The sequence below is a fragment of the Oncorhynchus masou genome, chromosome 3 (assembly GCF_036934945.1).
Source record: "Oncorhynchus masou masou isolate Uvic2021 chromosome 3, UVic_Omas_1.1, whole genome shotgun sequence".
In the NCBI taxonomy this organism is placed as follows: Eukaryota; Metazoa; Chordata; class Actinopteri; order Salmoniformes; family Salmonidae; genus Oncorhynchus; species Oncorhynchus masou.
The window spans coordinates 2,074,119-2,101,649 of NC_088214.1; the positions used below are offsets into that span (position 1 = coordinate 2,074,119).

Below are 27,531 nucleotides of genomic sequence, written 5' to 3' on the forward strand. Positions count from 1 at the left end.
AGCCAACAGCTGGCAGATACAGTATGGATAGGCTAGTCTACATGATGAGATTAACAGCTGGCAGTCAAGCATCGATCGTCATGTCACTTGTACACTTAAGTCACTATTTTACCTTCATAAAGACCCTTGCTATTTACTGGAAAGGAGAATGAAGGTCACCATGCATTTTTCCTCACCCTGTGAAGTTCATCATAATTTATTTAATCTGTAGCCTAATAAACAGCATGATTCCCCAAGACGTTGTGGTAGGACCACACAACATATCATCGCATGACTCCAAGTTTACTTTGATATGATGGTTATTATATCAATATTTGCACATAAAGGCGTTTTCACCGCCATTTCATAATTATTTTACCCACATGGCACAAAATAGATCCCACCATGTTGTACAAACAAATGATCTGTCAGCATTTATAACATTTTCCCCAAACTTCCTGTTTCCATCACAGCTGTCATAATTTTTGTTACATGGTATGATGCTCGCATAAAAACTATAGATGGAAACGTGGTTATAGACTATGTAGAAATCCAAGTCAAAATCTATTTCAATTTGTTTATTGTGCAGAATCTGAATTTTGTTATCCCACTCTTAGTCGTCAGGTGGCGCAGCAACACCCGTTCCCACACAACCACAAGATGGCAGTTGCATCAGAAGGCGGATCCACTCCTTGACCTTTTGGCGGATCCATGTGTGGTTTCACGGTGGGTGGGAAAGGAGTTAGGTGCGGTTGAATCAGTGAAGGTAACCTGTAGTGGACTTCTGATATTTGTTTGTGTTTCTTCTAACCCGTGCGAGTGGGCACTCCGTGTTACGCAACTTGGGTCAAGATCTATTTCTTGCTTTGCTCTTAGAAACAGGGAACCATTGAAAGTAGTGATTTCTGGGGTAATGTTAAGGGTGGAGGTGGAGCAATTGAAGTTGAAGATTCCTGGTGTTTGTGATGCCCACCGTTTGGTGAGACGCAGACCTGGGGGGTGAGTGTGGTGAAAAAGAGGAGTCACTGTCAGTCCTTTTTAGTTTTGAGTCTGAGTCTTTCCCACAAGGTCATGTTGGGATATAGCAGGTATCCTGTTTGAGCTTTTGTGCCGAATCCACTGCGGTGTTTCAGGTGCCACGTTTATGGTCCTGATGCAGCAGTTTGTTGGAGGGAGATTCCAAGATGTGTGGAAGAGTGCAGGAGGACATGGGATAGAGGATTGTATAGTTTCTGTGGATACAGTTGTGTGTGTCAACTGCAGAAGTGCCCATGTTGCTGGGGGTTGGAAGTGTCTGGTGCAAGAAGCAGGTTGAGGTGGCTAGAGTCAGAGTAGTGCAGAAGGTGTTGTATGCTGAGGCAGTGAAGAAAGTAGAGGAGGATGGGTCAAGGGTGAGAGTTCCTGAGAGGATCCCTGTGAGTAGTAGATATGTGCCAGCACAGAGGGAAACGAGTGATGTATGCTTCAGTAAGGTTGTCTTCTTAGCAATGTTTTTCAACAGTTACGCAGAAATGGAACATAAATCAGAGAAAATAGATGTTGTGGTGGCATCTGCAGAGAAGTATTTGACTTCAGAAGAGTTACAGGGTGTGTTGAATGGCGGTGACCCATCCTCCCAGGCCGTTGGCAGTAGATGGGGTCAAATTATTGTTATTATTTTTTTCATTCTTTTTTATTTTATTTTGTATCACAAAGTATAATGGATTTATATTATAGTCCAGTTGGGGGCGGTTATGCAGCATATTTGATGCCAACCGCCGTTAAACTCCAAAGAAGAAGAAGGCGGATCCACAACCTGGAAGTTGTGCGTTACGAATGAACGGTTTTCTCTTTAAAACTGTTACATTTCGAAGTAATGTCAAGGATAGCGCTTGAGCCGGTGTGTTAGCTTTCAAAGATAACCGGAGCATTTCTTCCTAACTGTAATTTCCAAACGTGCAGGTAAGAGCCGACCGGTTATAATCGGGGGGTTGCTGCAGAGACGAAAAGCCAGCAGCAGTTGACGTTTACTAGCTAATGTTAGCATCATCCATTTGTCAGTCTCTTTTTTTTTCACATCAAGACAGGTATTGTTAACTAGCATGAATCGTGTTAATGTTCAGATAACTCTGCTTGATTCACATCGGGATTGAATTGAACCTTCAACATATTTCACATCGACTGGTTAGCATGTTGCTAATTAGCGCCCCGGGCCAACTGCCCTTTTGGCCGTTAGCTTAGCTAGCCTCTGTCAGAGATCTGGCGCACCGACTGAACTGCCGGTAATGTCCGCCCCGTGTGCCAGTAGCTAGTAGCTTACAAAATACATTACATCCAGTTGCAAGCAACTGTTTTGACGTGCTGGTTGATAATTATTAACTGGTCTGAGAAATGCAAGGGGCTAATAAAGAAAGGGATGTACATGTTTCTAGTATGAATCAGCTTGAGGTCCAGTGGTTGGTAGTAAGGCATCATGAGGGTGAGGGCTGCAGACACACCGAAGTAGGCGAAGAAACATATGAGCAGAAATGCCCCGCCCAACATTTGGCTGTACTTGATAATTCAGAAGAATTTATCTATTTCAAAGTTCATTGTGCAAATAGAGTAATATTGGAGATTATCTCATGAATTGGTGAGGCTTTGGTCTGAGGATCGGATTGGTGTTGGTGGTTTCAAGGAGAGATATATATATATATATATTTATACACACACTGCATTCGGAAAGTATTCAGACCCCTTGACTTTTTCCACATTGTTACATTAGCCTTAATCTAAAATGGATTAAAGTTTTTTTTTCCTGATCTACACAAATCTAACAAATGTATTAAAATATTTAAATATGGAAATATTACATTTACATAAGTATTCAGACCCTTTACTCAGTACTTTGTTGAAGCAACTTTAGCAGCAATTACAGCCTCTATAGTCTTCTTGGGTATGACACTACAAGCTTGGCACACCTGTATTTGGGGAGTTTCTCCCATTCTTCTCTGCAGATCAAATCAAACTTCATTTGCCACATGCACTGAATACAACAAGTGTGGACTTTACAGTGAAATGCTTACTTACAAGCCCTTATCCAACACTGCAGTTCTGGAAGAAGAAAATATTTACCAAGTAGGCTCAAATAAAAAGTAACACAAAGAATAACAATAACGAGGCTGTGTCAATGTAAATTGTCCAGTAGCAATTTGTATTAATTGTTCAGCAGCCTAATGGCTTGTTGAGGAGCCTTTTGGTCCTCGACGTGGCGCTCTGGCACCGCTTGCCATGCAGTAGCAGAGAAAGTCTATAACTTGGGTGACTGGAGTCTCTGACAATTGTATGGGCTTTCCTCTGATACCACCTATTATATAGGTACTGGATGGAAGGCAGCTTGGCCCCAGTGATGTACTGGGCCATTCACACTACCCTGTGTAGTGCCTTGCGGTCAGGGGCCAAGCAGTTGTCATACCAGGCAGTGAAGCAGCCAGTCAAGATGCTCTCGATGGTGCAGCTGTAGAGCTTTGAGAATCTGAGGGCCCATGCCAAATCTTTTTATCCCAGTGAAGGGAACATGAGTTGTCATATGCTCTCTTCACGACTGTGTTGGTGTGTTAGGACCATGATAAATCCTTAGTGATGTGGACACCGACGAACTTGAAGCTCTCGACCTGCTCCACTACAGCCCCGTCAATGTGAATTGGGGGCGTGTCGGCCCTCCGTTTCCTGGAGTCCACGATCAGCTCCTTTGTCTTGGAGAACCTTGAAGTGTTTTTATCAGCTGTATTAAGTGCCTTTATTAGGGTGTGTGTGTGAGTCAGAGAGAGTGAGATGTTTGTGTGTGGAAGAGTGCAGCTGGGATCTATGCAGGCTGATAGTTGTGACCTGAGAAAACACTATTGATCTGTAAGGGAATTTACCTGACCTGCTGGACCATCAACTGTCTAGTGTTCTCTCACTCACACCACGCTCCCTGGCCTGGCCTGGGTTTGGCTGTCGAGGTAGTTTCTCTCACCACGCTCCCTGGCCTGGGTTTGGCTGTCGGTAGTTTCTCTCACCACTCTCCCTGGCCTGGCCTGGGTTTGGCTGTCGAGGTAGTTTCTCTCACCACGCTCCCTGGCCTGGGTTTGGCTGTCGGTAGTTTCTCTCACCACTCTCCCTGGCCTGGCCTGGGTTTGGCTGTCGAGGTAGTTTCTCTCACCACGCTCCCTGGCCTGGCCTGGGTTTGGCTGTCGAGGTAGTTTCTCTCACCACGCTCCCTGGCCTGGCCTGGGTTTGGCTGTCGAGGTAGTTTGTCTCACCACGCTCCCTGGCCTGGCCTGGGTTTGGCTGTCGAGGTAGTTTCTCTCACCACGCTCCCTGCTGGAGTCACTATTTGAGGTACATGCTGACGAGACCACACAAGCCATTGCGCATGTTGATTTTGTCCCCCCACACCAGACGTGATCAGGACACGCAGGTTGAAATATCAAAACAAACAGAACCAACTATATTAATTTGGGGACAGGTTGAAAAGCATTAAACATTTATGGCTAGCTAGCTTGCTGTTGCTAGCTAATTCGTACTGGGGTATAATCATTGGGTTGTTATTTGATGCACAAGGTCCTCTACTAGATGTTCTTATAGGCACTATAGTATTGCCAGTGTAACAGTATATGGGTATATGCACCTAAAAACCAATGAGGAGATGGGAGAGGCGGGAATTCTAGCGTGTTAAGCGTCACAATTAGAACCAAGTTCTAGAGCTGTGTGGTCAGTGTGTTAGAGCTGTGTGGTCAGTGTGTTAGAGCTGTGTGTTAGAGCAGGGCGTTAGAGCAGTGTGTTAGAGCAGGGTGTTAGAGCTGGGTGGCCAGTGTGTTTGAGCTGGGAGGCCAGTGTGTTTGAGCAGGTATCCCCCTTTCCGACTGACTAGCTATCCCTCCCCTTTCCGACTGACTAGCTACCCCCCACCCCCCCATCCGACTGACTAGGAACAAGGTGTCATCAACACAATGGGTTTTTTTCTTTACCAAAAATAAAATAATAAAAAGTTTTGGTGCTGTAATTTTTTTACTACCGGTACTTCCTGAAATGTGTCTCAGGTGATTACGACGATCACGTCTGTATCAGCCCATTTTATAGGGCAACGTTGCTGCTCCACAAGGCTTGTTATTAATTAATAGGGCTGTCTCTGCGTTGTTAGCCTCCCAATCATGATGCACAGAAGTTAACACACTTGAATAATACAACAGGCATGTAGAAATGTTAAACTGCTAATTTATCTTCCCAAAACAAAGTCCAGTACAGGAAAGGTTTGGGAACCCCTGTTTTAGATCACAAAATAACATGCTTTTTCTTATCCCCTCCTCTTCCTCTCCCCTCCCCCTCTGACAGGTAAGGTTCAGGTGAGTGATGCCTGTAGAGTCCAGCAGTGACTGTCCCCATCTGGAGTGTGTTGGAGAAATCACCAAGGATGAACTGATCCACAAGTCACATGTGAGTCCTGTAGTCCTGTCCCCTCCCATAGACTACCTGTCCTGTAGTCCTGTCCCCTTCCATAGACTACCTGTCCTGTCCCCTTCCATAGATGTCCTGTCCTGTAGTCCTGTCCCCTTCCATAGACTACCTGTCCTGTAGTCCTGTCCCCTTCCATAGACCACCTGTCCTGTAGTCCTGTCCCCTTCCATAGACCACCTGTCCTGTAGTCCTGTCTCCTTCCATGGTACGTTACAGCCTTATTCTAAAAGGGAGTTCATAGTTTTTATCCCCTCATCAATTGACAAAGCAAAAACAGGTTTTAACTTTTTTGTTAATATTTCCATAAGTATTCAGACCCTTTACTCAGTACTTTGTGGAAGCATCTTTGGCAGTGTTTACAGCCTCTCAAGCTCTGTCAGGTTGGATAGGGAGCGTCGGTTCACAGCTTTTTTCAGGTCTCTCCAGAGATGTTCGATCGGGTTCAAGTCCGGGCTCTGGCTGGGCCACTCAAGGATATTCAGAGACTTGTCCTGAAGCCACTCCTGCGTTGTCTTGGCTGTGTGCTTAGGGTCGTTGTCCTGTTGATGGTGAACCTTCACCCCAATCTGAGGTCCTGAGTGCTCTGGAGCAGGTATTCATCAAGGATCTCTCTGTACTTCGCTCTGTTCATCTTTCCCTCGATCCTGACTAGTCTCCCAGTCCCTGTCGCTGAAAAACATCCCCACAGCGAACTCCAAGCAGGCTGTGATGTTCCGTTTACTGAGGAGTGGCTTCCATCTGGCCTCTTTACCATAAAGGATTGATTGGTCGAGTGCTGCAGAGATGAGTGTTCTTCTGGAAGGATCTGCCATCTCCACAAAGGAACTCTGGAGCTGTCATTGGGTTGTTGGTCACCTTCCTGACCAAGGTCCTTCTCCCCCGATTGCTCAGTTTGGCCGGGCGGCCAGCTCAAGAAAGAGTCTTGGTGGTTCCAAATTTCTTCCATTTAATAATGATGGAGGCCACTGTGTTCTTGGGGACCTTCAATGCTGCAGAAATGTTTTGGGACCCTTCCTCAGATCTGTGCCTTGACACAATCCTGTCTCGGAGCTCTACAGACAATTCCTTCGACCTCATGGCTTGGTTTTTGCTCTGACATGCACCTGTCAAGTGTGGGACCTTATATAGACAGGTGTGTGCCTTTCTAAATCATGTCCAATCAATTTAATTTATCACAGGTGGACTCCAATCAAGTTGTAGTAACATCGCTCGGAGGATCAATGGAAACAGGATGCATTTTAGCTCAATTTCGTGTCTCATAGTAAAGGGTCTGAATTCTTAAGTAAATGTTTGTTTTTCTATTTTTAAGAAATGTGCAAACATGACTAAAAACCTGCTTTCACTCTGTCATGGGGTATTGTGTGTAGATTGAGGCAGTGTTTTCATTTAATCCATTTTAGAATAAGACTAATTTAAACAAAATGTGGATAAAGGGGAAGGGGTCTGAATACTCTCCGAATGCTCTGTGAATCTGCTTATGTTGTTGTTCACTCGGCTACTATCACATTTTATAGTGGTTAGCCGATAGAAACTAATTAGGCTAGCAAAATTATCTTGATCATCGAGTAGCATTAGCTAGAATACAAACTATTATTAATGGCCAAGTCCTGGATGTTTTACAGGAAATTAGAATGTTGTCATTGGAGAACACTGTGCTCTATCATGTTACTGTTCGATAGTTACTGTCTCTCTGGTCTCTGAAGCAGTCAGATTATTATACTGTCTCTGGTCTGGTCACTTAAACTGGTTGGCTGTTGTGGGGGGTGTTTCTAGGGCCAGTGTCAAGACTGCAAGGTTGGAGGACCAAATCTGTGGGCGTGTCTGGAGGTGAGTGAGCAGTCCCTGGCTTTGTTTGGGACTTTTATTTTGAAAGTTGACTGCCATTTGGCCTTGAATGAATATGGACGTAACAGTTCTGTAGTAATAATCTGTTTTCTCTCTGTGTGTGTGTGTGTGTGTGTAGAACACCTGTGCCTATGTGGGCTGTGGAGAATCTCATGCTGACCATAGCACTGTCCACTCACAGGTGAGTCACCCCTGACCCTTCACCTCCCACACACACCGCGACAGGACTAGATCAATGTGCAGGAGAGAAGGTGTTGAAGGAAGTGTGAGGGAAAGGAAGTGAGAGTGTGAGTGAGTGACCATTTAAAAGGAATACGATTATTACCTGGCATTAGATTATCATCCACCCCCCCTTCTCTACTCACTTTCCTTTCTCCATCTATCAATACACACGCACACACGCACACGCACACGCACACGCACGTACAGTTGAAGTCGGAAGATTACATACTTAGCTTGGAGTCATTAAAACTTGTTTTTCAACCACTCCACACATTTCTTGTTAACAAACTATAGTTTTGGCAAGTCTGTTAGGACATCTACTTTGCATGACACAAGTAATTTTTCCAACAATTGTTTACATACACTAAGTTGACTGTGCCTTTAAACAGCTTGGAAAATTCCAGAAAATGATGTCATGGCTTTGGAAGCTTCTGATAGGCTAATTGACATCATTTAAGGTGTACCTGTGGATGGGTTTCAAGGCCTACCTTCAAACTCAGTGCCTCTTTGTTTAACATCATGGGAAAATCAAAAGAAATCAGCCAAGACCTTCACACGTCTGGTTAATTCTTAGGAGCAATTTCCAATCGTCTGAAGGTACCATGTTCATCTGTACAAACAATAGTACACAAGTATGAACACCATGGGACCACGCAGCCGTCATACCTCTCAGGAAGGAGACTGGTTCTGTCTCCTAGAGATGAACGTACTTTGGTGCGAAAAGAGCAAGTCAATACCAAAACAACAGCATAGGACCTTGTGAAGATGGTGGAGGAAACGGGTACAAAAGTATCAATATCCACAGTACAACGAGTCCTATATCGACATAACCTGAAAGGCATCTCAGCAAGGAAGAAGCCGCTGCTCTAAAATCACCATAAAAAAGCCAGACTACGGTTTGCAACTGCACAATGGGACAAAGATCATACTTTTTGGAGAAATGTCCTCTGGTCTGATGAAACAAAAGTAGAACTGTTTGGCCATAATGACCATTCATTGTTATGTTTGGAGGAAAAAGGGTGAGGCTTGCAAGCCGAAGAACACCATCCCAACCGTGAAGCACGGGGGTGGCAGCATCATGTTGTGGGGGTGCTTTGCTGCAGGAGGGACTGGGGCACTTCACAAAATAGATGGCATCATGAGAAGGGAAATTATGTGGATATATTGAAGCAACCTCAGTCAGGAAGTTAAAGCTTGGTCACAAATGGGTCTTCCAAATGGACAATGACCCCAAGCATACTTTCAAAGTTGTCAAAATGGTGAAAGGACAACAAAGTCAAGGTATGGGAGTGGCCATCACAAAGCCCTGATTTCAATCCTTTAGAACATTTTGTGGGCGGAACTGAGAATGCGTGTGCGAGCACCTGGTAGTGTGGTGGTTGGGACTACCAGCTCTCTGTAACCTAGAGGACAACCAGTGGGTCCATCTCCTCTATACCACCCACCTTGTAGTGTGGTGGATGGGACTACCAGCTCTCTGTAACCTAGAGGACAACCAGTGGGTCCATCTCCTCTATACCACCCACCTTGTAGTGTGGTGGATGGGACTACCAGCTCTCTGTAACCTAGAGGACAACCAGTGGGTCCATCTCCTCTATACCATGTTTCTTGTAGGATGACAATGTCTGTATTTCTAATTTCTTTGAAGTCCAGATTCCTGCTCTTTAGGCCAAATGCAGATGACCTCAGGCCTTGGATATTCCAGGATGCGATAGTGAAGGCTTTGTGTTCCATAAAGTGTCCAATGTTGTGTGGTTTGACCTCAGACCAGTAAGTGTGAGCAGAGCTTGCTGAGCATCTGGTACATGCAATTTTCTTGGGCGAGGATAAGAGTGGGGGGTTGGGCCTGTTTTCCTGCTCAAGGCCTGTGAGTGAGGTAGATAATTAACATAAGTGAAATGATAAAAATGAACAGGAAACACTCAAAGAAGTTCTAAAATAATAGACATTTCAAATGTTGTGTATACATGCATACATACATGCATACACACATACACGCATACACACATACATACATGCACACATACACGCATACATACATACACGCACACATACATACATGCATACATACACGCACACATGCATACATACACGCATACATACATGCATACACGCATACATGCACGCACGCACACATACATACACATACATACATACATACATACATGCACACATACATACACATACATACATGCACACATACACATACATACATGCACACATACACATACATACATACATGCATACATACATACATGCATACATACATACACGCATGCACACACGCATACATACATACACGCATGCACACATGCATACATACATGCATGCATACATGCACGCATACATGCATGCACGCATACATACATGCATGCACACATGCATGCATGCATGCACACACACATACATGCATGCATGCATGCATGCACACATACATGCATGCATGCACACATACATACATGCATGCACACATACATACATGCATGCACACATACATACATGCATGCACACATACATACTGTATAAAACTGTATTTTTTTTGTGAAGAATCAACAACAAGTGGGACACAACCATGAAGTGGAACGACATTTATTGGATATTTCAAAAAAAATTAACAAATCAAAAACTGAAAAATTGGCCGTGCAAAATTACTTGTTGATTCTTCACAAAAAAATACAGTTTTATATCTTTATGTTTGAAGCCTGAAATGTGGCAAAAGGTCGCAAAGTTCAAGGGGGCCGAATACCTTTGCAAGGCACTGTACATACACAGGTCTGGACATTTGATGCATGCATGCATACACGCATACATGCACACACACATACATGCACGCATACATGCACGCATACATGCACGCATACATGCACACATACATGCACGCATACATGCACGCATACATGCACACATACATGCATACATACATACACGCATACATACATGCACGCATACACGCATACATACATGCACGCATACACGCATACATACATGCACACATACACGCACACATACATGCATGCATACATACATGCACGCATACATGCACATATACATACACACACGCACGCATACAGACACACACGCACGCATACAGACACACATACATACATGCATCGGAGGGCAGGGTAGCCTAGTGGTTAGAGTGTTGGACTAGTAACCGAAAGGTTGCAAGTTCAAATCCGCGAGCTGACAAGGTACAAAATCTGTCGTTCTGCCCCTGAACAGGCAGTTAACCCACTGTTCCTAGGCCGTCATTGAAAATAAGAATTTGTTCTTAACTGACTTGCCTAGTTAAATAAAGGTAAAATAAATAAATAAATACATGCATACATACATACATAGTGCTGTAACAATGTGCAAATAATGAAGTACAAAGGGGATAAACAAATGCAATAAACAAATGCATTTCTCTCTCTCTCTCTCATATCAAATACCAGTCATGTTAGTCCTTTCTGTCTGTATTTTTTTTAAGGACATGTGGTACTCTGTGAACCCCATGGATGCACCTTGTCCCATGTGCACGGCCATCTAGCTAACACTTAGCTGTCCTCTTTCTGGATCATCCATAATTAACACATGTTCCTGTGGGAGCTGGGCTTGATGCACCACTAACGCTCTGCTAAACAGTAGAGCAGGAAAGGATCAGACTGGGTGGTTTCATCGTTGTCGCCCGGCTCTGCTGTCAACACTGAACACTAATGCAGACACATGAATAATGAAACAAGTGACTGACTCGTCTACAGCTGTCTGTCCGGACAGCTCTGAGTTAATAATAACAATAAGTTATATTTGTTTATAACAGAGAAATATAACCTGTATTACACCTCCTATAAACCTTTATAACCCCTTCGTAACATGTTTATAACCCCTCTCTAACAGGAGACGCGGCACAACCTGACAGTGAACCTGACCACTCTGAGGGTGTGGTGTTATGCCTGTGGGAAAGAGGTGTTTGTGGAGCGTAAACTGGGCCCTCACTGCCCTGTCCCCAGCACCAAGACCCTCGCTTCACCTCAGACCAACAACACACAGGTAATGTTACCATCTGGGATAAATATGGATTGATACCTGAATCTCAAACCACAAATGAAGTTCCCTCTGGATAAATACAGTTGTCTATATCTAAGGCCTAAACAAACGTCCACAACCCTAACCAATCCACTCTATAGATTTATTTCACATATTTTGAGACCACGTTGAAAAGTAAATAATTATTCAGTTATTGAATGTTTTCTTTCACTATGAAATGCTGCATTCTGCTGTTGTCAATTCCTCATGTTACTTTTAATGTTGTCTAGATGAGGATAGTTCTGATAGGGTTGTAGATGAGGAGGGTTGTAGATGAGGAGGGTTGTAGATGAGGAGGGTTGTAGATGAGGAGGGTTGTAGATGAGGAGGGTTGTAGATGAGGAGGGTTGTAGATGAGGATAGTTCTGATAGGGTTCTAGATGAGGATGGTTCTAGATGAGGATGGTTCTAGATGAGGATGGTTCTAGATGAGGATGGTTCTAGACGAGGATGGTTCTTATGTGGTTGTCTTCAGTTCCAGGAGTGTAGCAGGGCGCAGGGCAGTCCCACTTCTCTGAGACTGCCCCCTACTAATGGCTGTGAAGACCTGGGCATGGAGACGGAGGAGGAGGACGAGCTACGCGCCAGAGGTACGCGTCATCTGACTGGACCAAACTTCAATGCTCAAGCTTGCATCAGCCATGCTCTCTCTGCTGTTCTCTAGCGAGATCAAACTCTTTGTGTCCGTCTCCTGTAGGTCTGACGGGCCTGAAGAACATCGGGAACACCTGCTATATGAATGCAGCCCTGCAGGCCCTCTCCAACTGGTGAGACCCATAGGCATTAAACCAGTAGATAGTGATAGTGCTGATGTCATCCAAGTGTTCCTATGGAAAACTCCCGATGGTGCATGAAGCCGGAACTATTTTGAATTTGAAGCGTGACATATTGCTGAATGGCACCAAAAAATTGCGAAGGATCATGGTCAATGTAGTCGTTTTCATCCTTCCTTAGAGAATCAACCCAACCACAGAGTTTATCTAAACCTAGAGGCGTGAAACAGACCGAACGGACTATGCCGGGGTTTGTGTAGTCAATTAGACGTTGATTTTCTCCAAGTATAAAGGCAAAACCTAGATTCAAGCCAATGTCTTAAGTAGTTTAACAATATTACTCCAACCTCGTGAATGTGACCGACACGTTTTCATTTTAGTCAAAAACTGCGTTATATCGAAGGAGTGCGTTTCATTTGATTGCCTGCACATGCGCAGTTGGACGCGACACAATCTTTTGACCTGATGTGTGACGGGGGATTTCTATTGGAGAAGTAGTGTCTGCCTACCGGGAGCCTTTTGAGAGCTCACTCATCATAGCTCCGTTAGGCGAGATTGGATTACCTCATGAGGAAAAAAAGTGGACTGTATATTAATGAATTATACAATAGTCTAAAACACAATCAAGATTATAATTCATGCAACTGCATAATTTTGTCATAATAAAAAAAAAAAACAACACAGTTTGGAATTCAACTTTTATTTCATTTCATACTAAATTTATATTTTAGTGTTATCCTGGTTCTCCCTCTGTCTCCCCCCCCCCCCCTCGTTCGCCCTCTGTCAGCCACATAGACGGTGCATTCAGAAAGTATTCAGACCCCCTCTGATTTTGTTATGTTACAGCCTAATTCTAAAATGGATTGAATACATTTTTTCCCGCATCAATCTCCATGCCCAATAATACCCTATAATGACAAAGCAAAAAATTCCACGTTTATTAAAAATAAACGGATACCTTTTATTTACTTAAGTATTCAGAACCTTTGAAATGAGACTTGAAATTGAGCTCGGGTGCATCCTGTTTCTATTGGTTGGCGCCTGATTGGAGTCCAAGAAATTCTTATTTTCAAAGACAGCCTAGGAACGGTGGGTTAACTGGCCTAGGAACGGTGGGTTAACTGGCCTAGGAACGGTGGGTTAACTGGCCTAGGAACGGTGGGTTAACTGGCCTAGGAACGGTGGGTTAACTGGCCTAGGAACGGTGGGTTAACTGGCCTAGGAACGGTGGGTTAACTGGCCTAGGAACGGTGGGTTAACTGGCCTAGGAACGGTGGGTTAACTGGCCTAGGAACGGTGGGTTAACTTGGCCTAGGAACGGTTATTAGTCCAACACTTTAACCACTAGGCTACCCGACATCCTTGGTAAATAGTCTATATAAGGTCCCACAGTTAACAGGGCATGTCGGGGGGGGGGAAAAAACCAAGACGTGAGGTTGAAGGAATTGTCTGTAGAGCTCCGAGACAGGATTGTATCGAGGCACAGATCTGGGGAAGGGTACCAAAACATTTCTGGAGCATTGAAGGTCCCCAAGAACACAGTGGCCTCCATCATTCTGAAATGGAAGAAGTTTAGAACCACCAAGACTCTTCCTAGAGCTGGCCGCCCAGCCAAACTGAGCAATCGGGGGAGAAGGACCTTGGTCAGGGAAGTGACCAAGAACCTGATGGTCACTCTGACAGAGCTCCAGAGATCCTCTGTGGAGATGGTTGTCCTTCTGGAAGGTTTTCCCATCTCTGCAGCACTCCACCAATCAGGCCTTTATGGTAGAGTGGCCAGATGGAAGCCCCTCCTCAGTAAAAGGCACATGACAGCCCGCTTGGAGTTTGCCAAAAGGCACCTAAATTACTCTCAGACCACAAGAAACAAGATTCTCTGGTCTGATGAAACCAAAGTTGAACTCTTTGGCCTGAATGCTAAGCGTCACATCTGGAGAGAACCTTGTCCCAATCCCTACGGTGAAGCATGGTGGTGGCAGCATCATGCTGTGGGGATGTTTTTCAGAGGCAGGGAGACTAGTCAGGATCAAGGGAAAGATGAACGGAGCAAAGTACAGAGAGGTACTTGATGACAACCTGCTCCAGAACCCTCAGGACCTCAGACTGGGGCAAAGGTTCACCTTCCAACAGGACAATGATCCTAAAAAAAACAAACAGCCAAGACAACGCAGAGCTTGAGAGGTTCTGCAGGTGTCCCCAAATACAGTTTTGCCAATTTTGTGGCGTCATACCCAAGAAGACCCGAGGCTGTAATCGCTGCCGAAGGTGCTTCAACAAAGTTCTGGGTAATGGGTCTGAATACTTATGAAAATGTGATATTTCAGTTGTATTTATTTGTAAACCTGTTTGCTTTGTCATTATGGGGTATTGTGTCTAGATTGATGGGGGAAAAAATAATTGAATACATTTTTATACATACAGACAGACAGACAGTTGAAGTCGGAAGATAACATACTTAGGTTGGAGTCATTTAAAACTCGTTTTTCAACCACTCCACACATTTCTTGTTAATAAAAGTGGGTCAGAAGTTTACATACACTAAGTTGACTGTGCCTTCAAACAGCTTGGAAAATTCCAGAAAATGATTTCATGGCTTTAAAAGCTTCTGATAGGATCATTTGAGGTGTACCTGTGGATGCATTTCAAGGCCTACCTTGAAACGCAGTGCCTCTTTGCTTGACATCATGGGAAAACCAAAAGAAATCAGTACCCCCTGTGCAGTGTGTTGTTCTGTGCGTGTATTAAGATGTATGACTTTTCTCCAGTCCTCCTCTAACCCAGTTCTTTTCTCTCTCTCTCTCCTGTCCTCCTCTAACCCAGTTCTTTTCTCTCTCTCTCCAGTCCTCCGCTAACCCAGTTCTTTTCTCTCTCTCTCCAGTCCTCCTCTAACCCAGTTCTTTTCACTCTCTCCAGTCCTCCGCTAACCCAGTTCTTTTCTCTCTCTCTCCAGTCCTCCTCTAACCCAGTTCTTTTCTCTCTCTCCAGTCCTCCTCTAACCCAGTTCTTTTCTCTCTCTCCTGTCCTCCTCTAACCCAGTTCTTTTCTCTCTCTCTCCAGTCCTCCGCTAACCCAGTTCTTCTCTCTCTCTCTCCAGTCCTCCGCTAACCCAGTTCTTTGTGGAGTGTGGAGGTCTGGTGAGGACAGACAAGAAGCCTGCTCTGAGTAAGAGCTACCAGAAACTGGTGTCAGACCTCTGGCACAAGAACAGGTACACATCTGTCCTCTGAGTCGTCTTCACCTGGGTGTTGTCCATTCAGACCGTTCAGAAGAGTATGTTTAGGTTATTTTGACAGATTCTGCAGGCCTCATCAATGAGCGGGTAGCCTATAGTGGTCTCTGTAGGCCGTCCTAACCCTGTTCTGTGGTGTGTTGTAGGCCGTCCTAACCCTGTTCTGTGGTGTGTTGTAGGCTGTGCTAACCCTGTTCTGTGGTGTGTTGTAGGCCGTGCTAACCTTGTTCTGTGGTGTTGTAGGCCGTCCTAACCTTGTTCTGTGGTGTTGTAGGCTGTCCTAATCTTTTTCTGTCTCTTTAGGCCATCCTATGTGATCCCTACCAATCTGTTCCAGGGGATCAAGGCTGTTAACCCCATGTTCAGAGGATACTCCCAACAGGTAGGTGTGTTCTCTAGGGCTGTTAATACTCCCAACAAGCAGGTGTCTTCTTTGGGGCTGTTCGTACTCCCAACGGGCAGGTGTCTTCTCTGGGGCTGTTCGTACTCCCAACGGGCAGGTTTCTTCTCTGGGGCTGTTCGTACTCCCAACGGGCAGGTTTCTTCTCTGGGGCTGTTCGTACTCCCAACGGGCAGGTTTCTTCTCTGGGGCTGTTCGTACTCCCAACGGGCAGGTTTCTTCTCTGGGGCTGTTCGTACTCCCAACGGGCAGGTGTCTTCTCTGGGGCTGTTTGTACTCCCAATGGGCAGGTGTCTTCTCTGGGGCTGTTCGTACTCCCAACGGCATGTGTCTTCTCTTGCGCTGGTAAAGTAAACTACTGTTGAAGAATAGGTCCTTTCATGTCTCTTTCCTCAAGCCACTATTTTTTTATAAGCACGTTCCTCAGGGAATATTCAGTTGTTACGCTGCACTGTTCTTCTCTGCACTACAAGGCTAGCTGGAAATTATCAATACCGATGAAGGAACTTTCATCGGCATTGACTCTCAACACTGGGGGCCCCTCAAAGGTGTGTGCTTCGTCCCCTCCTATACTCCCTGTTCACTGACAACGGCGTGGCTGTGCGCGACTCCAGCACCATTATTAAGTTTGTTGACGACACAACAGGGATTGGCCTGATCACCGACAATGATGAGACGGCTTATAGGGAGGAGGTCAGAGACCTGGTGGTGTGGTGCCAGGACAATGACCTCTCTCTCAACGTCAGCAAGACAATGGAGCTGATTGTGGATTACAGGAAATAGAGGGCAGAACACAACCCCATTCATATCGAAGGGGCTATAGTGGATTGGGTTGAGAGCTTCAATTCCTTGGTGTCCACATCACTAAGGGCCAATCATGGTCCAAACACACCATCACAGTTGTGAGGAGGGCATGACAACACCTCTTCCCCTCAGACAGCTGAAAAGATTTGGCATGGGCCCTCAGATCCTCAAAGTTCTACAGCTGCACCATCGAGAGCATCTTGACTGGCTGCATCACCACCTGGTATGGCAACTGCTTGGCGTCCAACCGCAAGGTGCTACAGAGGGTAGTGCGTACGGCACAGTTCATCACTGGGGCAGAACTCTCTGGCATCCAGGATCTTTATACCAGGCGGTGTCAGAGGAAGGCCCTAAAAATGTTCAAACTCCAGCCACCCTAGTCATAGACTGCTCTCTCTGCTACCACACGGCAAGCGGTACCGATGCACCAAGTCTGGAACCAACAGGACCCTGAACAGCTTCTACCCCCAGGCCATAAGACTGCTAAATAGTTACTCTGGGTAGATATTTGCTTAACTATTGAACGGTCTGCATGAACCCTTTTTGCACAGAATGTTTACATCGTATACCTGCACATCAACTTGGTACTGGTACCCCTTGTATATAACTTAGTTCTCGTTACTCATTGTGTACAGTACCAGTCAAAAGTTCAGCTACTCATTCAAGGCTTTTCTTTATTTGTACTATTTTCTACATTATATAATAATAGTGAAGACATCAAAACTATGAAATAACACATATGGAATAATGTAGTAACCGAAAGTGTTAAACAAATCAAAATATATTTTATATTTAGCAACCCTTGATGACAGTTTTGCACACTCTTGGCATTCTCTCAACCAGCTTCATGAGGAATGCTTTTCCAACAGTCTTGAAGGAGGTCCCACATATGCTGAGCACTTGTTGGCTGCTTTTCCTTCACTCTGCGGTCCAACTCATCCCAACCCGAAAAGGTATCGAAATTGTCAACAAAAGTTAAACCCATTGAGCTGCAATAATCACATAGCCAGTTGTGAAAAGAGAGCATCCTGCTAAAGTATTCAATGACACTATTCAGAGAGGGCACAGAGCCAGATATGATGGGACTTTTGTAAGTGTCTAGCAGGGAGTCAGTCAGCTCTTTGAAATCCAGTTTCAACTGTTCAGAGCTGCCCTTCATAATGTCATTAAAACCCACATGGACTAGGACAGAATCAATGTCCATGTACTGGTGTTGTACATTCAGGAGCAGCTTAGTAATGTCATTTACTCCAGCGCTGGTGGGGTAGCACTCTGTTTTTGCACCAGGAAAAGTCACATTTCTTACCATGGAGCTGCCCAATAGCACGGCTGGCGTGAAGGACGAAAAAATCCACCCACTTCCATGCGTCACAGGATGGGGCCTCCTACAGATGGAGAAGCCCCGCTCCATCCAGAGCAGAGATGGAAGGTTGTCGACTTGGATATCGTAGGGGAAGGAGTAGACACACACAGGTACCCCAGCGACAAAGGTGCAGGAAGATCAGGCTCCAGGGCGGCGCAACTATTCGTTTGTATCCGTCCCGGGCCTCTCGTTGGGACTGAAGGCTGCGGTCTTCGGCTTCCAAGGCTCGTGACCGTCATCGATTGCCGTGCTCCTCTTGCTGTGCTCCTTCGACTCTCCTATCAGATGGGGGAGAAGAGGCAGGAGACGGCTCCTCTGTTGAACAAACACCGGGTAACGCAGTCTGTTAACAACAAACGACAAGACTGAGATGCATCCAACATGCAAGAACTCCGTCAAGTGGACACATTCCACTCTGCGGTTTCCCCAGTTTCTTACGTAGGCTGGCGACCTGCCTGGTCAAGGAAGCAAACCTCATGCCTATAAACAATTACCATATTGGACTTCTGAGTGATCCGGTGTGTCTCAAAACAAAGTGTAGTAGATACATCTCCTCCAGCTCTGGAACCATTTACCTCTCCAGACAAAGTGTAGTAGATACAGCTCTGGAACTATGTACCTCTCCAGACAGAGCTCCATTGGAAAACTAATCAGGGATGAACTTTGTTAGCTATCAAGCTAACGTTAGCTGCTTGCCTCGTGCAGTACGACGCATCTTGCACGGCTGGCATCTTGCATAGAGTTGATCAGGCTGTTGATTGTGGAATGTTGTCCCACTCCTCTTCAATGGCTGTGCGATGCTGCTGGATATTGGCGGGAACTGGAACACACTGTCGTACACTTCGATCCAGAGCATCCCAAACATGCTCAATGGGTGACATGTCTGGTGAGGTATACAGGCCATGGAAGAACTGGGACATTTTCAGCTTCCAGGAATTGTGTACAAATCCTTGCGACATGGGGCTGTGCATTATCATGCTGAAACATGAGGTGATGGCAGTGGATGAATGGCACACGACGCCATACAAGTGGTCTGCGGTTGTGAAGCCGGTTGGACGTACTGCCAAATTCACTAAAGCAGTGTTGGAGGTGGCTTATGGTAGAGAAATTAACATTCACTTCTCTGGCAACAGCTCTGGTGGACATTGCTGCACTTAGCATACCAATTACACACTCGTTCAATTTGAGACATCTGTGGCATTGTGCTGTGTGACAAAACTGCACATTTTAGTGGCCAATTATTCTCCCCTGGACAAGGTGCACCTGTGTAATGATCATGTTGTTTAATCAGCTACTTGACATGTCAGGTGGATGGATTATCTTGGCGAAGGAGGAATGTAAACTAAATTTGTGCACAACATTTGAGAGAAATAATCTTTTTGTGCATATGGAAAATTTCTGGGATCTTTTATTTCATCTCATGAAACATGGGACCAACACTTTACATGTTGCGTATGTTTACATTCGGACTCTGAGGTTCTTGTGCTGTCTGATGGCTCAGCTCCACGAGGAATATAACCATATTATATGTCTAAGATACAAGTGCCTTCAGAAAATAGTTGTGTTGCTTTAATATCTGTTTCCATTAGGACGAGAACAATATAACTATACTATAAACCTATAATAATATGTTTCCATTAGGACTAGATCCATATAACTATACTATAAACCTATAATAATGTTTCCATCAGGACTAGATCCATACTATCCTATAAGCCTATAATAATATGTTTTCATTAGGACTAGATCCATATAACTATACACATACTGTGTATGTGTAGGACAGTATATATGATCTATGTCTACTCCAGGACTCTCAGGTGTTCCTAATGTTTTGTCCAGTGTGTAGGACAGTATATATGATCTATGTCTACTCCAGGACTCTCAGGTGTTCCTAATGTTTTGTCCAGTGTAGGACAGTATATATGATCTATGTCTACTCCAGGACTCTCAGGTGTTCCTAATGTTTTGTCCAGTGTGTAGGACCGTATATATGATCTATGTCTACTCCAGGACTCTCAGGTGTTCCTAATGTTTTGTCCAGTGTGTAGGACAGTATATATGATCTATGTCTACTCCAGGACTCTCAGGTGTTCCTAATGTTTTGTCCAGTGTGTAGGACAGTATATATGATCTATGTCTACTCCAGGACTCTCAGGTGTTCCTAATGTTTTGTCCAGTGTGTAGGACAGTATATATGATCTATGTCTACTCCAGGACTCTCAGGTGTTCCTAATGTTTTGTCCACAGTGTGAAGGACAGTATATATGATCTATGTCTACATCGCCAGGACTCCCAGGTGACTAATGTTTTGTCCGGAGTTCCAGTCGGACAGTCTATGATCTATGAACGGGCAGGACTCAAAGGGGAGCGGGGATGTTTTGTCTACCGTGTGGGGGAGGAGTCTAATGAGGCAGAGATGCTGATCCCTGACTCCAGGACTCTCAGGTGTTCCTAGATGTTTTGGGAGTGTGGCAGAAGGAGAAGAATCTATGTCAACTCCAGGGGGTCAGGTGTTCCTAGGGTTTTGTCCAGTGGGGAGACAGTATAAAGATCTATGTCTACTCCAGGACTCATCATCAGTAACCTGCGGGGCCTGATGGACCAGCTCCAGGGAAGCTGAAGGAGCTGGTAGGTACACCTTTATTTATTATGGACAACTGGATGGATGAATCAGGCAACCATGTCAGTCTAGCTTGCCCAACATTGTGTTAGTCCGCTGAGCCTGTCTGTGTGGACAACAAAGGCGCTGAGCCTGTCTGTGGGATGGTCTGTGCCTCATTGTGTCCGCTGAGCCTGTCTGTGCCTCATTGTGTTAGTCCGGGAGCCTGTCTGTGCCTCATTGTGAGGCAGAGCCTGTCTGTGCCCATTGTGTTAGCCCCTGAGCCTCCTCCCCTCATTGTGTCAGACCAATGAGCCTGTCTGTGCCTCATTGTGTTAGCCCGAAGAGCCTGTCTGTGCCTCATTGGGGTCGGGGCTGTGCAGGGTTAGCCCGGGAGCCTGTCTGTGCCTCATTGTGATAGCCACGCTGAGCCTGTCTGTGCCATCATCAGTTAACCAGGGAGCCTGTCTGTCCAGATACATTGGAAGCGTGAGCCTGTCTGTGCCTCATTGTATTTAGCCCGCTGAGCCTGTCTGTGACAACTGGTGTGTTTAATTGTGGCCAACTGAGCCTGTCTGTGAATCATTGGTTCAAACCATCATGTCAGTCTAGCTTGCCTCAACATTGTGTTAGTCCGCTGAGCCTGTCTGTGTGCCTCAACATTGTGTTAGCCCGCTGAGCCTGTCTGTGCCTCATTGTGTTAGTCCGCTGAGCCTGTCTGTGCCTCATTGTGTTAGCCCGCTGAGCCTGTCTGTGCCTCATTGTGTTAGTCCGCTGAGCCTGTCTGTGCCTCATTGTGTTAGCCCGCTGAGCCTGTCTGTGCCTCATTGTGTTAGCCCGTTGAGCCTGTCTGTGCCTCATTGTGTTAGCCCGCTGAGCCTGTCTGTGCCTCATTGTGTTAGCCCGCTGAGCCTGTCTGTGCCTCATTGTGTTAGCCCGCTGAGCCTGTCTGTGCCTCATTGTGTTAGCCCGCTGAGCCTGTCTGTGCCTCATTGTGTTAGCCCGCTGAGCCTGTCTGTGCCTCATTGTGTTAGCCCGCTGAGCCTGTCTGTGCCTCATTGTGTTAGCCCGCTGAGCCTGTCTGTGCCTCATTGTGTTAGCCCGCTGAGCCTGTCTGTGCCTCATTGTGTTAGCCCGCTGAGCCTGTCTGCCTCATTGTGTTAGCCCGCTGAGCCTGTCTGTGCCTCATTGTTAGCCCGCTGAGCCTGTCTGTGCCTCATTGTGTTAGCCCGCTGAGCCTGTCTGTGCCTCATTGTGTTAGCCCGCTGAGCCCTGTGCCTCAGCCTGTCTGTGCCTCATTGTGTTAGCCCGCTGAGCCTGTCTGTGCCTCATTGTGTTAGCCCGCTGAGCCTGTCTGTGCCTCATTGTGTTAGCCCGCTGAGCCTGTCTGTGCCTCATTGTGTTAGCCCGCTGAGCCTGTCTGTGCCTCATTGTTTTAGCCCGCTGAGCCTGTCTGTGCCTCATTGTGTTAGCCCGCTGAGCCTGTCTGTGCCTCATTGTGTTAGCCCGCTGAGCCTGTCTGTGCCTCATTGTGTTAGCCCGCTGAGCCTATATTTTATTTTTAAATCACAGCTGCTTGCTGTTGACGGAAATACAGCGCAACAATTCTAAATGCAATCGCATGTTAAAACCAGAGTTGTGTTTAATTACGAGGAACACTTTTATTTCTCAACTCGTAATTGAAGAGTGCCTCACATTCGACCACTCGGGTGTAGAGGCAACGGTAGGCAAGCTATCAAGTGTCACACGCCACTTTGCAATAAGCTGGAGGTAATATCAATTTGAAAAACAAATACTTCATTTTACGAGGCATGACTTGCCTTGCTTCATTGTAGCCTGGACAAAATTCAACCGTGAAAACTGAGGCAATTATTTTAGAAAGACGTCCATCTGTCAATGGAACCAGCATTTAAATTTGTTATTTTTTTTATTACCTTTATTTAACCAGGCAAGTCAGTTAACAACAAATTCTTATTTATGATGACTGCCTACTGGGGAACAGTGGGTTGACTGCCTACTGGGGAACAGTGGGTTGACTGCCTACTGGGGAACAGTGGGTTGACTGCCTACTGGGGAACAGTGGGTTGACTGCCTACTGGGGAACAGTGGGTTGACTGCCTACTGGGGAACAGTGGGTTGACTGCCTACCGGGGAACAGTGGGTTGACGGCCTACTGGGGAACAGTGGGTTGACTGCCTACCGGGGAACAGTGGGTTGACTGCCTACCGGGAACAGTGGGTTGACTGCCTACTGGGGAACAGTGGGTTGACTGCCTACTGGGGAACAGTGGGTTGACGGCCTACTGGGGAACAGTGGGTTGACTGCCTACCGGGGAACAGTGGGTTGACTGCCTACCGGGGAACAGTGGGTTGACTGCCTACTGGGGAACAGTGGGTTGACTGCCTACTGGGGAACAGTGGGTTGACTGCCTACTGGGGAACAGTGGGTTGACTGCCTACTGGGGAACAGTGGGTTGACTGCCTACTGGGGAACAGTGGGTTGACTGCCTACTGGGGAACAGTGGGTTGACTGCCTACTGGGGAACAGTGGGTTGACTGCCTACTGGGGAACAGTGGGTTGACTGCCTACTGGGGAACAGTGGGTTGACTGCCTACTGGGGAACAGTGGGTTGACTGCCTACTGGGGAACAGTGGGTTGACGGCCTACTGGGGAACAGTGGGTTGACTGCCTACCGGGGAACAGTGGGTTGACTGCCTACCGGGGAACAGTGGGTTGACTGCCTACTGGGGAACAGTGGGTTGACTGCCTACTGGGGAACAGTGGGTTGACTGCCTACTGGGGAACAGTGGGTTGACTGCCTACTGGGGAACAGTGGGTTGACTGCCTACTGGGGAACAGTGGGTTGACTGCCTACTGGGGAACAGTGGGTTGACTGCCTACTGGGGAACAGTGGGTTGACTGCCTACTGGGGAACAGTGGGTTGACTGCCTACTGGGGAACAGTGGGTTGACTGCCTACTGGGGAACAGTGGGTTGACTGCCTACTGGGGAACAGTGGGTTGACTGCCTACTGGGGAACAGTGGGTTGACTGCCTACTGGGGAACAGTGGGTTGACTGCCTACTGGGGAACAGTGGGTTGGACGGCCTACTGGGGAACAGTGGGTTGACTGCCTACCGGGGAACAGTGGGTTGACTGCCTACCGGGGAACAGTGGGTTGACTGCCTACTGGGGAACAGTGGGTTGACTGCCTACTGGGGAACAGTGGGTTGACGGCCTACTGGGGAACAGTGGGTTGACGGCCTACTGGGGAACAGTGGGTTGACGGCCTACTGGGGAACAGTGGGTTGACTGCCTACTGGGGAACAGTGGGTTGACTGCCTACTGGGGAACAGTGGGTTGACGGCCTACTGGGGAACAGTGGGTTGACTGCCTACCGGGGAACAGTGGGTTGACTGCCTACCGGGGAACAGTGGGTTGACTGCCTACCGGGGAACAGTGGGTTAACTGCATACCGGGGAACAGTGGGTTGACTGCCTACCGGGGAACAGTGGGTTGACTGCCTACCGGGGAACAGTGGGTTGACTGCCTACCGGGGAACAGTGGGTTAACTGCATACCGGGGAACAGTGGGTTGACTGCCTACTGGGGAACAGTGGGTTGACTGCCTACTGGGGAACAGTGGGTTGACTGCCTACTGGGGAACAGTGGGTTGACTGCATACCGGGGAACAGTGGGTTGACTGCCTACTGGGGAACAGTGGGTTGACTGCCTACCGGGGAACAGTGGGTTGACTGCCTACTGGGGAACAGTGGGTTGACGGCCTACTGGGGAACAGTGGGTTGACTGCCTACTGGGGAACAGTGGGTTGACGGCCTACTGGGGAACAGTGGGTTGACGGCCTACTGGGGAACAGTGGGTTGACGGCCTACTGGGGAACAGTGGGACAGTTCTGCCCATGCCTTGTTCATGGGCAGAACGACATATTTTACCTTGTCTATTCGGGGATTTGATCCAGCAAGCTTTTGTCTACTGGCCCAACGCTCTAACCACTAGGCTACCTGCCTCCCCTCCCCTCGAACCACTAGGCTACCTGCCTCCCCTCCCCTCGAACCACTAGGCTACCTGCCTCCCCTCCCCTCGAACCACTAGGCAACCTGCCGCCCCTCCCCTCTAACCACTAGGCTACCTGCCGCCCCTCCCCTCTAACCACTAGTATACCTGCCGTTTTGAGGAGCTCTCATGCTGTCCATCAAACAGGTGATTGATATTCCACTCAAAGGAGATGATAAATAACATACATGACGGCTCATCAGAAAACACACTTGACAATTTAGTCAGAATGCAAATGTCCCTGTAGTCCGATCAGCTGGACCGGTCAAATGTCCCTGTAGTCCGATCAGCTGGACCGGCAGCTAGCCGTTTTTTAACGGTTAACCTTTAACATCCCTAGTCTCTTCCTCTCTCCTTCGCTCCAGACTCATTCCCCGAGGTGGTCTCCAGCAGCACCCGACCCCAGACCCCAGTCCCCATGGAAGGACACTCCTTCACCAAGATGTCCTCCAGTCCACCCAGGAACAACTGTGTCTGGCCAGGAATCTCCTCCAGCCATCTGAAAAGTATTTACTATGTAGCACATAGAATATCTCTCTGGGGACAGTTCAGTAGTAATGTGGGCAGAAAGACACTGCAGTCGTAGTAATGTGGGCAGATAGATACTGCAGTTGTAGTAATGTGGGCAGATAGATACTGCAGTAGTAGTAATGTGGGCAGAAAGACACTGCAGTAGTAGTAATGTGGGCAGATAGATACTGCAGTAGTAGTAAAGTGGGCAGAAAGACACTGCAGTAGTAGTAATGTGGGCAGAAAGACACTGCAGTAGTAGTAATGTGGGCAGAAAGACACTGCAGTAGTAGTAATGTGGGCAGAAAGACACTGCAGTAGTAGTAATGTGGGCAGAAAGACACTGCAGTAGTAGTAATGTGGGCAGAAAGACACTGCAATAGTAGTAATGTGGGCAGATAGATACTGCAGTAGTAGTAATGTGGGCAGAAAGACACTGCAGTAGTAGTAATGTGGGCAGATAGATACTGCAGTTGTAGTAATGTGGGCAGATGGATACTGCAGTAGTAGTAATGTGGGCAGAAAGACACTGCAGTAGTAGTAATGTGGGCAGAAAGATACTGTAGTAGTAATGTGGGCAGAAAGATACTGCAGTAGTAGTAATGTGGGCAGAAAGATACTGCAGTAGTAGTAATGTGGGCAGAAAGACACTGCAGTAGTAGTAATGTGGGCAGAAAGACACTGCAGTAGTAGTAATGTGGGCAGAAAGACACTGCAGTAGTAGTAATGTGGGCAGAAAGACACTGCAGTAGTAGTGAAAACAATGGAAAGACAACATATTGTTGTCCGCTGTCTGTGTCGCCTGACTCTCTCTCGCTCTGCCTCAGCAGTGACCTCGTTTTCCTCAGCGAAGAGCAGGCGTCAGAAGAAGTACCGTAGTGTGATATCAGACGTGTTTGACGGGACCATTGTCAGCTCAGTGCAGTGTCTGACCTGCGATAGGGTAAGTAGTTTGTGTAGCCTGACGACTCGACATTCTCCCGCTGCTCTGTTGTTCGCTACAGACTTTAGTCTGAGACGGCAATTATTCAAGTCGTTTGTGGCGTTGTACGAAACATAGTCACCAGCGATTGGCTCCCACGTGTGTCCTGACTCTGGTCCAAAACATCAGTTTCTGGTCCAATTAGACGGCCCCAAATGTGTTGTCATTCGGTGAGGGGTCGAGGGGGAGGTACCGTTCCAGACTCATTGGTGAGAAGAAACTAACGTCTGAGTAGCCAGACAATGGGGCATAATTATCATGGAATATACCTTAACCCTGTCTCCCCCTGTCCTGTAGAGGATGGACCCTCTGTCTCCCCCTGTCCTGTAGAGGATGGACCCCCTGTCCTGTAGAGGATGGACCCCCTGTCTCCCCCTGTCCTGTAGAGGATGGACCCCCTGTCTCCCCCTGTCCTGTAGAGGATGGACCCCCTGTCTCCCCCTGTCCTGTAGAGGATGGACCCTCTGTCTCCCCCTGTCCTGTAGAGGATGGACCCCCTGTCTCCCCCTGTCCTGTAGAGGATGGACCCCCTGTCTCCCCCTGTCCTGTAGAGGATGGACCCCCTGTCTCCCCCTGTCCTGTAGAGGATTGACCCTGTCTCCCCCTGTCCTGTCGAGGATGGACCCTCTGTCTCCCCCTGTCCTGTCGAGGATGGACCCTCTGTCTCCCCCTGTCCTGTCGAGGATGGACCCTCTGTCTCCCCCTGTCCTGTCGAGGATGGACCCTCTGTCTCCCCCTGTCCTGTCGAGGATGGACCCTCTGTCCTCCCCCTGTCCTGTAGAGGATGGACCCTCTGTCTCCCCCTGTCCTGTAGAGGATGGACCCCCTGTCTCCCCCTGTCCTGTAGAGGATGGACCCTCTGTCTCCCCCTGTCCTGTCGAGGACGGACCCTCTGTCTCCCCCTGTCCTGTAGAGGATGGACCCTCTGTCCTCCCCCTGTCCTGTAGAGGATGGACCCTCTGTCTCCCCCTGTCCTGTAGAGGAGGGACCCCCTGTCTCCCCCTGTCCTGTAGAGGATGGACCCTCTGTCTCCCCCTGTCCTGTAGAGGATGGACCCCGTGTCCCCCCCCCCGTCCTGTAGAGGATGGACCCCCTGTCTCCCCCTGTCCTGTAGAGGATGGACCCCCTGTCTCCCCCTGTCCTGTAGAGGATGGACCCCCTGTCTCCCCCTGTCCTGTAGAGGATGGACCCCCTGTCTCCCCCTGTCCTGTAGAGGATGGACCCCCTGT

General features: G+C 47.3%; 1 protein-coding gene across 1 annotated transcript in view; it reads left to right on the forward strand.

Moving 5' to 3' along the window:
- Positions 1-1,697: 1,697 nt before the first annotated feature.
- The window catches only part of LOC135518568 (ubiquitin carboxyl-terminal hydrolase 33-like), a 52,507-nt gene continuing 26,673 nt past the window's right edge, over positions 1,698-27,531 (forward strand). The window contains exons 1-15 of the mRNA XM_064943736.1: positions 1,698-1,920; positions 5,314-5,415; positions 7,210-7,263; positions 7,400-7,462; positions 11,380-11,532; positions 12,044-12,158; positions 12,266-12,335; positions 15,436-15,549; positions 15,874-16,320; positions 16,519-16,711; positions 18,423-18,478; positions 20,388-20,585; positions 21,046-21,139; positions 25,151-25,316; positions 26,148-26,263. Of these exons, the coding sequence (XP_064799808.1) occupies positions 5,332-5,415; positions 7,210-7,263; positions 7,400-7,462; positions 11,380-11,532; positions 12,044-12,158; positions 12,266-12,335; positions 15,436-15,549; positions 15,874-16,320; positions 16,519-16,711; positions 18,423-18,478; positions 20,388-20,585; positions 21,046-21,139; positions 25,151-25,316; positions 26,148-26,263 (1,923 nt within the window). The 5' untranslated portion in view covers positions 1,698-1,920; positions 5,314-5,331. The remainder of the gene's footprint in view (positions 1,921-5,313; positions 5,416-7,209; positions 7,264-7,399; positions 7,463-11,379; positions 11,533-12,043; positions 12,159-12,265; positions 12,336-15,435; positions 15,550-15,873; positions 16,321-16,518; positions 16,712-18,422; positions 18,479-20,387; positions 20,586-21,045; positions 21,140-25,150; positions 25,317-26,147; positions 26,264-27,531) is intronic.